The 13,087-nt window shown below is 44.2% G+C and overlaps 1 protein-coding gene and 1 long non-coding RNA gene across 3 annotated transcripts; both read right to left on the bottom strand.

Annotated features, from left to right (window-relative positions):
- Positions 1-344: 344 nt before the first annotated feature.
- Positions 345-2,698, bottom strand: LOC146657949 (uncharacterized). Of its 2 annotated transcripts, XR_014914227.1 has the most exons (4): positions 2,608-2,698; positions 1,536-1,684; positions 670-834; positions 345-590 (listed from the first exon to the last, which is right to left on the bottom strand). It is a non-coding gene; the product is annotated as an uncharacterized LOC146657949 (long non-coding RNA). The 2 variants fall into 2 exon arrangements; XR_014914228.1 differs by lacking the exon at positions 2,608-2,698 and having other exon boundaries at positions 1,536-1,834.
- Positions 2,699-10,341: 7,643 nt separating this feature from the next.
- LOC146657948 (uncharacterized) lies at positions 10,342-12,821 on the bottom strand. Its single transcript, XM_085427079.1, has 3 exons — positions 12,409-12,821; positions 10,987-12,285; positions 10,342-10,944 (listed from the first exon to the last, which is right to left on the bottom strand). The coding sequence occupies exons 1-3, from the start codon at positions 12,819-12,821 to the stop codon at positions 10,563-10,565; spliced, it is 2,094 nt and encodes a 697-aa protein (XP_085283205.1). The 3' UTR covers positions 10,342-10,562.
- Between the last annotated feature and the right edge of the window lie 266 nt (positions 12,822-13,087).

Below are 13,087 nucleotides of genomic sequence, written 5' to 3'. Positions count from 1 at the left end.
GTAGTAACCAAAAGACAAAAAGGCATTTTAACCCTCAGCACAACATCACTACTAATACACGTCACACATTAGTGTTTTAAACAGTAATAATTAAATATATTTGCTATACTATAAATAAATATATATATAAAAATACTATATCTACAGATAACACAACAAATAATACATGTATTGTTTAATTAATAAAACATCAGAAAGTGATAAAACACATTAGAAATAGCAATAGCTTCATAACAGACCAATAAATCAACAAATTTTCATCAGCAGATGCTTGCATGTCCAGTAAAAATATTTCAACAACAAGTTTATGATTAAAATGATCAATGAACTTCAGCCTTACGCTATGTAATGTACGTTTCATGTTGTACTCATGGTCCTTTGTTAGTCCAGTTTAGGATAATCTCTCTGACGTATGTTTCATATCAAATATATGTCATATCAAAACAAGCCCACACCTGCAGTTGTTTCAGTTTTTCACTGGTGCTTCCTGTCAGCTGGTCAACCTCACTCAGGCGGACATCCATATCAGCCAACCAAACGACAAGCTCCTCCCTTTGTGCTTCAAATCCCTCTCACTCTGAGACAAGGAGCTGAAAGAGATAGAGAAAAGAGTCAGTTATAAAGAAGAGAGAAAAGTGAAACCCTCCTCAGAAGGTCTGACTCGCATACCTGCAGTTGACCTGTGATGGACTCCAGTTTGGCGTTCACGTCATCCCTCGTCGATGCCAGCAGCCGAGTCTGCAGGGTGCCCTGGAAGAGCTGAGTTAATGTTCGACTCCTCCTGGTCAGTCTCTCCAGCTGGATGAGCCGAGGTCTCCCCTCTCGCCGCTGCCTCTGAACACAGAAATACAAATTGCATCTGAAGCAGGAGGTGCAGGTTTTTTTTGCTATTCTTTTCTAAATCCAGGCTTGATCACGTGGAGGTATTTGGAAAACTTTTTTGGCCAGTGGACGATTGTTGTCTTGCAGAAAGTCAAATCAAACATATGCGATACACAATCAATTCACAAGAACACATTGTAAAAAATAAGTCCAGTTCTTGCCTGATTTCAAGTGAAATCTGCATCAAAACAGGGTGACAGAAGTAAAACGAGAGCACAAAGCCTCACTTTGTACAAGCCTGCTATTACAGTTCTCCTCTAAGCAGACGACTTTCCTGTTTTCAAGGCACAACTTGGGTCTGCTGTACGAATCTTATGGATACACACTAAATGAAACAATAGTGTGCATGACTCCAGATTCTGATCCCTCATCCTAATATGGTCCCAACATAGCAACAGCAATAAAGCAAATGTTGAGGCTTCAAAATACAAAGTCTATAAACCAATGGCTGACATGGGTTTTATCATAAGGGTGATAAATATACAGATTTCAGTCTGTCTTAGAGATTTGATGTTCATTTACCTGCAGATGCACTATACGTGCCTGCTCCATGGTTTTTCACAACATTTTGCACATCACTATTTAATACAGGAAGTAGGTGAACTAAAACAAGTCATCGTTCTTTGTGAGAGGACCATATTAATGAAACAAACCTCAATGACATCATAGGGATCCCTAAAGATGCTCCTGCTGCTTCTCTTCCTCCTCATCCTAAGCTTCCTTCTCCTTGTCCTCGCCTTCCATCCAATTGTAATTCAACCTAATTGTGTTTCTCCCCCTCCTCTTCCTCATTTTGTTGGAGCTGTGAACACAATTAATGTGAATCTGGATTAATTTGTGCAAACAAGAAAAATCTACAGCTTTTTGGTCAGAGGTGCTCTTGTGATTTAAGCCGGGTAGAGTAGATTTATGTGTTGATGCTACCTGCTTCAGCTCTGGCTGCTGAGTGATATTTACACCCTGGCTGGATTACAAACTTTAACCACGTGCTGAATTTGGCCCAGCGTTGATACCTCTTGTTAGTATAACGACCTCTTCTTGGCTTGTATGTATGATGGTGGATAAATGAAATATACAAAAAAATTAACTATATTACAAAAGAACATCTATCTTGGAAACATCAAATGACCGGAGCATAACTTGTCAACTAGTCCGAAACTAAGTTATGCAGGAACAGTCAAAGACACACCTTCTCATGTCACATTTCTATTCATTTCTATATAATTCAATTAGACAATAAAGAGTTATCTAATCTAATTATTCATTCAAAACTCTTATGCATAGCTGTATTTTATACAGCTCATACAGAATTCAAAGTACAGGTTCATGTGAGTATTTAATGTACGGCTCAGATCTACAGAATTTCAGAGTTTCTAGAGCAGACACAGAGCTAACATCACAACAGGCTTCAGGCGCCATTTTAGTGACTTTAACAATATGTAAAATTTTAATTTCGGTCTAGCTGACATTAGGTTATGTACGCAGCACGCAATTGAACCACATATTTTAGAAGCCAAAGGTTCAAATTAGCTGGGAGCACCTTCACTTAATTATAACAGTGGTTTTGTTAGGAAAACAGTTTTTGTATACCAGATACTAAATTGCGCTGACCTCAACGGCTAACGTATCTAGCTAATCGCTACTGTTAGCACAACATTAACAGCCATCTACAATGACGAGTAACAAAAACAAAACAGTAATAAGGTTTTAATGAAAATGTTTTACCTTTTCTAACAGTCCCAGAATCCACAGCTTCAAAGTCCAGCAGGTACTGAAGACTGTTATCCGCCTAGCTGTCACCGTCCGTGAGTTTTTTTCCCCCCAAAGGTCAAGGCCCGCCGCTCGCACACTCTGTCTGCGCATGCGCATCCCAACGACTGACCCTCTCCGTCCGCTCTCCCTGTCATTTATTAACACATATTAACAAATTGCTCAGTGATGAACAACTACTCAGATCATTTACCTAAGCAGTGCGCTTTGTCAAAACGAAGTGTGTTCATTACACTGACATTCTGTTCTGAAATTGTTATTTACTTGTATTTTATAATTTGACTTTACATACTGCTGGGTGGTTTGTAAAGTTTACAATAACTAGTATTATCATTATGCTATATTTTCAAAAATATATAATAATCTCAAAAGTAATGCCTTGGAGTAGAAAATAGTAATGCTTTATTAAAATTTTAAACTAAAGTACAATATTTGAATGTGTGTATTGTGTCTACTGTTTGTTAACTCACCATATTCCTAATGGGTTTACGGGGTTAGGGGTGTGTGTGTGGGGGGGGGTTAGGGTCTTTAGGCTTTGGCCCCCCACCCCTGCCACCAGTATATTTTTAGCAGATATTTCTAACTTTTATTTGAATATTCAGTTTCCTACCATCTTCTCTTAAAGGGTAATTGCCAGGTATCCCGCCCTCCCCCTTCGCACACACATGCACACAAAGAAAACACACAGTATAATTCACAGCTTCGTTATAGTGAATAAATATTTATGCCATTTACACCATCAAACTTAGATTGCTAAGGATGAAGAACCTTTTGTTCTTTAAAGAACCATTTGTAATAGCTGAAGAACCATCCACAAAATAAAAAGGTTCTTTGACGTATGATGGTTCTTTAGAGAACCATGAAGACATCTGAAGAACCATTTAAGAACCATAATTTTTCTGAGTGTAGAAGTCAAAAGGCCAACTTGAGATAAATCATGAAGTCCAACTTCATGAAAACCAGGTGAAACAGTTTAGGAAGAGAGGCCATAGCAAAGAAACTGAAACACGTATCACCATTGGATCACTTTTGCCAAAGTTCAGGGGTCAAAAGATATTTGAATTTTTTCTGGATTTAGTTAAGAGGGTGAAGTTTTAGAACTTGCCTAGCAATATACAGCAATAACCCATTCATCCATTTTCTTCCTCTTGTTCTTATCAGAGTCACGGGGGGCTGGAACTTCTAAAATAGGACGAGAGGCAGGGTACACCCTGGACAGGTGGCCAGTCTGTCGCAGGTCTAGCACAAAGAGAAAGACGACCATTCACACTCACATTCATACCTGTAGGCAATTTAGAATCACCAGTCCAGTTGGCCCAACTAACTGCATGTCTTTGGACTGTGGGAGGAAGCCGGGGTACCTGGAGAGAAAACATGCAGACACCACACAGAGAGGCTGTGGCCACATGAAGGATTTGAACCCAGGACCTTCTTGCTGAGAGACAAAACTGCTGTACCCTGTTCGTTGCTGCTTAGCAACGAACATAAATAACTGAATAAAAAATGCACATGGTACATGAGTACCTATGTTCTTCTATCCAGAAGCACAGCATACTTTATTACTATTTTTGTGCACAATTTTCTTTTCAAATCCTTTAAATTGGTCAGTGTGTTTGTGTTGCTATTGACTACATGTAAATTCATCACACTTTCTTTAACTGACTGGCATAGAGGCACAGTGAGTCACTTTGCACTGTCATCTACATGGTGTTTTGTTAAGGGGCATGTTTCCACAGCACGAAAACAATAATAACTTTATCTGTGTTATTTAACGTCACTCTGGTCATATGTATGAATACACTTTCGTGATTTTAATAGTTTCGGCAATGGTTTCGGTGGAACGACGTACGTGACTTGAGGCGGAAATGAATGGATTGCAATCCAATATTTTTCCTTCTGTAAATAGCCTATGAGTTGTTCCTGTCACACCGCTGGACGTGAAGTGTGGACACCCAACTCTGCGAACAAAACTGGAAAATGAGATGATGTAGGATTTTCAAATTGATAGCATAGGCAAATCTACTAAAAATCTCAGAAAAGTTCAAATATAGTTTTCTGAAAATCTTGTGAGCACAATAGCTTGAGGAAGATGTCACCTAGGTTTAAATATTAGTGACCTTGAAGAATTCTCCTTAGATATTCAAACTCACACCATACATCCATCTGTTAGCGTTTTTTTTTATTAACTTATTGAATAGGTGTAACTAATGAAGTATTTGGTGATTGTATATGTGAGGAGGAAAACCAAACTTTAAACATCTCTATGCTAATCTGGTGGACATTAAGAGGTTTATTAGTATGAACAACATCATGTCAAATACAGAATAAGAAAAATGTAATCAAGCAAGGATATTTTCACCTATTTTCAACTGATGGTATATAAAAATGTGCACACACAGTTAAGCCTAATGCCAATCGTATCATGTTTGCTACATGAGTTTCTAAGACCTCTATCTCATCAACATGATCAATACGTGCCATAATTTCAAAATGTTATGGACAAAACTCTATTTTGGTCTAAAATTAACATTGTTGTTAACAAAAGTTGCCAAAATTGTATCAAATGCGATACAAAAAATATACAATAAATTTCTGATAAAACTACATCATAAACAACATGATATAGCAAAAACAAAATGTAAGGGTTAGAACTAATTTACTGATCATCCAGCAACACGAACAGATATAGAGAAAGTGTTGAGAAGTGTGATGTTCCCTAGCTCTTTGAGTATAAGGTTACAGGTATGTGCTGCTTGACGAGAAAAGGCTGAGTAACATTTAATTTGGTTTATTTTATTTCAACTGAAGGGAGTTCACACCATGAAAAATCAGGTTTTAACAACTTACAAAATAATTTTTATTAAAAAGATGTTTTTCATCTTACAGAGTTTCTGTTAAATGTCCCACTTTTCTTTTTACATCCACCAAAGTCTTCAAGGTCAACATAATTATTTATTTGTCAAAAGTTGATATAAAGCTTTATAATTGCAAAACTTTGATTCTTAAAAGTGCGGGATGTATTGTCAACATATAGAAAGTACTATAATGGGATTTAAAATATCACGTCACATCTGACCAAAGTGCAAAGTACATTTAAAAAGAGCAATTAATAAAAAATGAATGAAGACAAAATAAAATACGAGTCCCTTAAAAGCACAGCGGACAGTGAGCTGGCTCGGTGGTGGACTGACCTCCTGGAGTGCTTCTTGTTTATATTGTGTTGCATCTGGAAACTGAGTTTTGAGGACTCAAGTTTTTTAATGCTCATTCACAACTGATACATTTAACTATTAAATCCATTCATCCAGGCTAGGCCGGACGGCTCCCCGGTCAAAGTCGGGCGATGGCGGTATGTGTGGTTTGTGGCTCAGCTGCAGGGGAGGGGTGGGTGCTGAGGAGCATAGTGCCCAGAGCTGGCAAACTTTCGCCAGTCAATGCTGGAAATCCCATAAAAAAGTGTTTCTGAAAAAGTGGTAAATATTCCCATAAACACGCTCCTAAACCTTATGCAATATGTCATTGCCAAATGGGAAAGGGTATCATATTACTATGTATTAAGATGTCACTCAAGTTCATGCATGTGAAGGCAGGTGAGCAAATACGTTAAACAGTACAGTGCATGTAAGAACACATTCTGGGAATTCTCCAACGACTTCTGTAAAAAGTTGTTATTTGAAGTTGTGTTTTACCGGTCTGCAACAAGGTGGAAGCACCATTTGCATATGCCACAAATGTGCAGCTTACACTGAAAGTTCTGCTTTTGTAAAAACCAGCCTGCAGTCTTGCATATACAGCTTTATGCAGAGAAAAAGTTGTTTTCTCTGAGCAAAACTATTCTATCATCAGAATTATGTCAACATTGATATTAATATAATATAATCTCACCCTATCCCCAATGTCCTCCTCTGTCATACGTCTGCCATCTGTCCTCGTGCCTGGCAGCTCAATCTTCAACATCCTTTGTCCAGTAGATGTTAAATATGGGGCCTAGACATTTTGTGGTGTTATAACGGTGCTCCCTTTTAGCACTGATATCTGTCTTTGTTTGATGGAAATTGTCTCTAGAAAAACACACAAATGTAACCTCTGTTACCAGTTTATTTGTGAAGACCTGTTTGGAAGCTTCACTTCAGAATTTTTGCCATGTTTGTTTATTGAAGCCAGAAGTTTCCACATTTCCACATTTATTGTTTGGATGAGCTTTAATCATAAATTGTATGCATATCATATATTATCTGATAAAAAATAGCATATAATATTTCATCTGTCCCAATTATGTAACAATTTAAAAATCAGAAAAAGAACTATATAGAGAAGAGTTATGAAAAATGTTATTAGAAAGCGCAACAGGATTATTCCACTTCAGTTAAAGAAAATACAAATTTTACTGCATTTATTTATAGCCTAACCCACCAGGTGAAGATATTGATGTCTGGGTGGAATGTTGTGACAAGAAATATGTGTTTTTTCAGTTACTCAGTATATTGTGACATAAATATGACAAAAAATGTTTAGCAATTTTGGACTCAAATAGATGAGGTCCAAAGGTTATATGCATTTCACTGGTGCATCTTAACACCAAATTGTAAAAGAATATGTTGATATACTTAAAAAATGTAACTTTACAGCCTTGCAGATTTCATGATACTAGATCGGGATAGAAGTTTGACATTTGCATGCCATACTTGATAAAGTTTCAGTTCATACCAGTCCATGTTTATCAATATTGCATGAGTAGTTTAGGAAACATGACCATTTCAAAAATAGAATTTTTCTCAATTTGGACATGTTTGCGAAAATTCAGGGGTTAAAAGAAGAGCGATACTGTAGTGTGGCACTGCCACCTATAAGTTCTCTGTCGTACGTTTGAATCGTTCTGTGCGCAGTTTCCATGTTCTCCCTGTATCTGCATGGAGTTTCTCCAGGTACTCCAGCTTCCTTCTGCAGAGCAAAGACATGCGTGGTTATGTGTTAAACCTGCAGCAGACTGGCAACTTGTCCAAGGTGTACTGTGCCTCTCACATCATGAAGTGAAGAAGTGAAAGAGGATGGACAGTTTGCAGCTCGAGGTCAATTTTGCTCAATAAACCATTGAGGATCTTTTGTGGTTAAAATAGCCAAACACAGCCCTGTCTGCATAGCTGCTGCTGAACCACTGCATTTTACCAGTTTCAATTTTTAATCTCAGTTGACATATGATGTTGTAAAAACAATAATAATAAAAAAAAGTCCTCACCTTTGTTCATCACTGCAGGGGAAATAATGCCGGCTGCAGGTTAGCAGCAGTTTGTTGATCTCTGCTGCTTTCATGTGGCGTTTTAGAGGTATTGCCATTACCTGTTACAGATAACTAAAATATTCCAGTATTATGAAGAAAGCATTATGTCCTGTCAGTCAGCACTGACAATATAAACAAGTCCTGATATTGAGATGGCATTTAATTAACCTGCAACTGATGTTCCTTTAAATAAAAAAAAAGCCTAGTATGACTTCAGCAATGAAGGGTACTTTCCAGTCTTGATAGCCCCAGTCAAATTTGCAACACTGGCATCTTTTATTCCTGAACTTACATGTCAGTGAAGCATGCAAATAACGGCAGGAAGATGGAAAAGAGGAACCGCTTTATCTTCAGCTTGTCGGGCCAGTAAAACAACAGGAACAACAGAAAGGTTCAGATACAGGACGGATAAGAATAGACACAGAGGCACATAATAAATAATAAATAAACAATACTGATAATGAAGAGATATGTGTGTGCGCGCGCATCTCTCTGCAGTTTAGTTCAGTGGATTGGAGCTCATCGTCTCTTCCATTCATGCATGGGATTAGGATGACGCTCTATCGTGTGCACAAAAAATGTACAGTTTGCCTGAGCGTGCAGCAGAGAGCATTCCTCACACATGGCAACATGGGCTAAAAATAGCCCCTCACTCACTATTATAGGATATTTGCTCAGCAGCTCAGGTCCACATTTGTTATATACATGCTCTCTTAAGTTGCAGTCATCCTTCATCACAGTCTTCTCACCATCATCTAAACCTGCTGCTGATGGATTTTATCAGACAGCAGGAGTGGAAACACTTGTATCATCAGAAACGCTAGAAACACACAAGCATTGCACACTCCATTGACTATATAAGCTGAATTTGTGCATCTCAAAAAGGGTTATTTGAAATAAATTTTAAAATCACTGCTTACTTTTAATTCAATTGATTTAAATGTTAATAATGCACATCTGGTTTTTAGCATATATAGTTAATATTAGTCAGTCATAAGGTCACAAATGTACCTTAAATGAATTCAGCTTAGCCTGGTCACACCGAGTAATGGCCATTATCAATCTGATTTAATGTTTTAATATATATATGGGAAATAATTAGGGATTATTATAGCGCTATATATTCATTAAAATTGTTTAAAATAGTTTGAACAACCTTTTTCTCACTTGAGGAATAAATCATTTACTGGGTTGCAGGCACAGGACATAAATCAGTGTATTAAATAATTCTAAAAATAAATATATAAATAAATATATTTACTAGGGGTGCAACGATATTCGTATCGATATTGAACCGTTCGATACAGTGCTTTCGGTTCGGTACGTATATGTATCGAACAATACAACATTTGTAATTTATTTTATCAACTTTCCTTCTGACGATGCTGTCTGTGTTGAGCGCTCAGTGAATCTGCGTTCGACTACTCCGCCTAGGCTGCACTGTCGAGCGCAGATCCACTGAGTGCTCAACACAGACAGCATAGTCAGAAGGAAGAGCGCAGGGCAAGCTAGCGAGACAGAAGTTAAGCTCTCCAGATCTGGCGTTTGGAATTATTTTGGTTTTCATGTGACGTATGACCCTGAAGGTAAGCGAGTCATGGACTAAAGTAAAACAGTATGTTGGATGTGCCGTGCAATGCTCAATTACATGGGTGGGAGCTAGTGTGTTAGCGCAGTTAGCTCGTTAACGTGTTGGCCGTCTAGCCCCATGCACGGGGCGATCGGCGGTAGCTCGTTAACGGAGATTTGCCGTGTTGTGGCGTTAAGGTCATTTCAACGAGATTAACCTGAAATCACTAGTGGGAACACAACGAATATGACTGCACATTTACGCCGACATCATCCTAGTGTCACGGTGCGGCATGGCACACCGTGGAAGGTGTGGGGAAGGAGGACCCAGGCGCGGTGCTCTACGTATAGACAGTGTTTATTTACAGAGGGTGATATCAAACAACAATAAATCCCCGTGTTTCTCCCCAGACTCCCGTGTCGTGTCCTCCAAGTGCTCTCTGCTCCCGTGTCTGCACTCCCGGTGCTCGCTGCTCCTTAAGCCTTCCACGCTCCTCCTGCGGGAAACAATAGCGGCAGCAGTCAGGACACTGAACAATGGCAGGCATACACTACACGACCAAAACCTAAACTGGGTAACTAACGTGGAGTCCCAAGCAATGATCCCGCGTCGGTGGGAGCTCCAAGACTCTCCTAAGTAGCTCCCCCGACGAGCCCTGATCAGCGGCAGGTGTGTGGCTTCGGGTGTGGCCAGTCCTTCCGCAGGGCCACACCCCTCAGGCCTGCAGGTGGCTGAGCTCCATCCTCCAAGCATCCCCGCAGACATAAACACACACACTCACATCTACAATCATGGAGGAGAGCAGCAGCAATACCAAAGTACATATAATAATAATAATAATAATAATATAATACATAACTGCTCAGGGATCCTGGGTCGCCCAGTCCCAGGACCCTGACAGTACCCCCCCTCTAAGGGTCGGCTCCCGACGACCCCAAAACCAAAACAAAAAACAGCACAACCAACCCAGGGCGGGCGGCTGGGGGAACCAGGACGGAGGGCCAGAACCAAAACAAGCAAAAACAACAAAACAACAAACCGACCCAGTCCACAGTCTCAGAGTCAGACCGCGCATCCCGCAGCGGTGCAAAAAGAAAACGAAAAGACGCCACAAACAGTCACAGGCGGCCCATCAACACAACAAGAGAGTTCAGGGGGCCTACCTTGAGCCCAACGGCGGCGACGTAGCAGCTCCGGCGGACGGCCCCGGGTCCGGCGGCAGCAGCAAAACAGTTCAGGGGGCCTGCCACGTGTCCGGTGGCGGCGGCGCTGCTCCTCCGGCGGCCAGCCACGGGTCCGGTGGCGGCAGAACGGTTCTGGTGGCCTGCCACGGGTCCGGTGGCGGCAGAACGGTTCTGGTGGCCTGCCACGGGTCCGGTGGCAGCGGCGCTGCTCCTCCGGCGGCCTGCCACGGGTCCGGTGGCGGTGGAACGGTTCCGGTGGCCTGCCACGGGTCCGGTGGCGGCGGCGCTGCCCCTCCGGCGGCCTGCCACGGGTCCGGTGGCAACGTCGCTGCTCCGGTGAGCAACAGCGAGGCGTGGCAACAGGTCCATGACGCGCCGATCGCTGACGTGGACGCACCGGATGTGGACGGCGAGGAGGCCGCGCTAGACGTGGAGGTCCCTCCGGTCCGCTGACCTCCTCGGCCGGCAGCGAGAGCTCCTCCTCGGCCGGCAGCGAGAGCTCCTCCTCGGCCGGCAGCGAGAGCTCCTCCTCCGGCTCGCTGAGCTCCTCAGCTGGCAGAGCGGGCTCCTCCGGCTCGCCGAGCTCCTGCTCGGGCATGCTGAGCTCCACAGCTGGCGATGTGGGCTCCTCCGGCTCACTGAGCTCCTGCTCGGGCATGCCGAGCTCCTCCGGCTCGCTGAGCTCCTCAGCTGGCGGTGCGGGCTCCTCCGGCTTGCTGAGCTCCTGCTCGGGCATGCTGAGCTCCTCCGGCTCGCTGAGCTCCTCAGCTGGCGATGCGGGCTCCTCCGGCTCGCTGAGCTCCTGCTCGGGCATGCTGAGCTCCACAGCTGGCGATGCGGGCTCCTCCGGCTCACTGAGCTCCTGCTCGGGCATGCCGAGCTCCACAGCTGGCGATGCGGGCTCCTCCGGCTCACTGAGCTCCTGCTCGGGCATGCCGAGCTCCTCCGGCTCGCTGAGCTCCTCAGCTGGCGGTGCGGGCTCCTCCGGCTCGCTGAGCTCCTGCTCGGGCATGCTGAGCTCCTCCGGCTCGCTGAGCTCCTCAGCTTGCGGTGCGGGCTCCTCCGGCTCGCTGAGCTCCTGCTCGGGCATGCTGAGCTCCTCCGGCTCGCTGAGCACCTCAGCTGACGGTGCGGGCTCCTCCGGCTCGCTGAGCTCCTGCTCGGGCATGCTGAGCTCCTGCTGCAGCTGGACGAAGTCTGAGGTTTCCCGAGCTTGCACTACCCCCCGGGCTTTACGCAGGGTGCAAAGGCAGGCGGAAACTCCCTTGAGCTGGCCGAGGTAGGGGTTTCCCTCCAGGATTGCCTCGATGGCGTTTAACCCCACCACTCTTGCCCTTGTGTTGGTGGTGTGAGTTACCCAGTCCATCAGGCGTTGGACGCGGGTGAGGCCGCTCTCTCCGGACAGGGCTGCTGGAGTGGGTAGTGGAATGGAGGCTGCCGCTGGTGGAGAAGATGGCTGAGGGGTGACTGCATGCGGATGAGATGACGACGGTGTTACAGCTGCAGATGGTGAAGCAGCGGGTGGTGTAGATGGTGAACGGGATGAAACGGTAGGCAGCGAGGTAGATGTCGCGGGGAATGATTCAGCAGGTGACGGCCGACTTACTAGCTGGGCGATTGGCTGTGGTACGGCGACCAGCTGGGCCGCTGGCTGCGCTTTGGCTACCGGCTGGGCAGCTGGCCGTATAAACATAGCCCCAGAGTAAACGGTAGAGGTGAGTGACGAAGAATTGTCCATATGACTCACCACAGCCGGCTGTTGAGATGTCTGTGGATTCAGCTGCGGTGAGGAACGCTGGCGGCGCGAACGTCGTTTCTGTGTCGGCGTCGGGGCCGGCGTCTCAGGCAGTGAATCCACCAGCTGTCCGAGCTGGTGGGCAGCCTGAGGAGGAGAGTGGAGGTGGAGGGTGGAAAGTAGGAAGTCCAGGACCACCGCATTAAGGGAGTCCACCAGCCAGGGGAATTTAAAAAGCATCTCCTGCAGCCGCCTCTCCACGGCGTGACGCGAACCTTCCGCAGGCTTCTCCCACCATAAGTCACACATGCGGTACACTTTGTCCATAATTTCCCTCCTGAGCCTCTCCTCGGAGACCGCTGGGTCCATAAGTGGCGGGATCATTCTGTCACGGTGCGGCATGGCACACCGTGGAAGGTGTGGGGAAGGAGGACCCAGGCGCGGTGCTCTACGTATAGACAGTGTTTATTTACAGAGGGTGATATCAAACAACAATAAATCCCCGTGTTTCTCCCCAGACTCCCGTGTCGTGTCCTCCAAGTGCTCTCTGCTCCCGTGTCTGCACTCCCGGTGCTCGCTGCTCCTTAAGCCTTCCACGCTCCTCCTGCGGGAAACAATAGCGGCAGCAGTCAGGACACTGAACAATGGCAGGCATACACTACACGACC

The sequence above is a fragment of the Rhamphochromis longiceps genome, linkage group LG12 (genome assembly GCF_057381845.1).
Source record: "Rhamphochromis longiceps isolate RC_006_pf linkage group LG12, R_longiceps_female_GT1.1, whole genome shotgun sequence".
Classification (NCBI taxonomy): Eukaryota; Metazoa; Chordata; class Actinopteri; order Cichliformes; family Cichlidae; genus Rhamphochromis; species Rhamphochromis longiceps.
The sequence above is the reverse complement of the archived record's forward strand: the minus strand, read 5'-3'. Positions and strand labels throughout refer to the sequence as shown.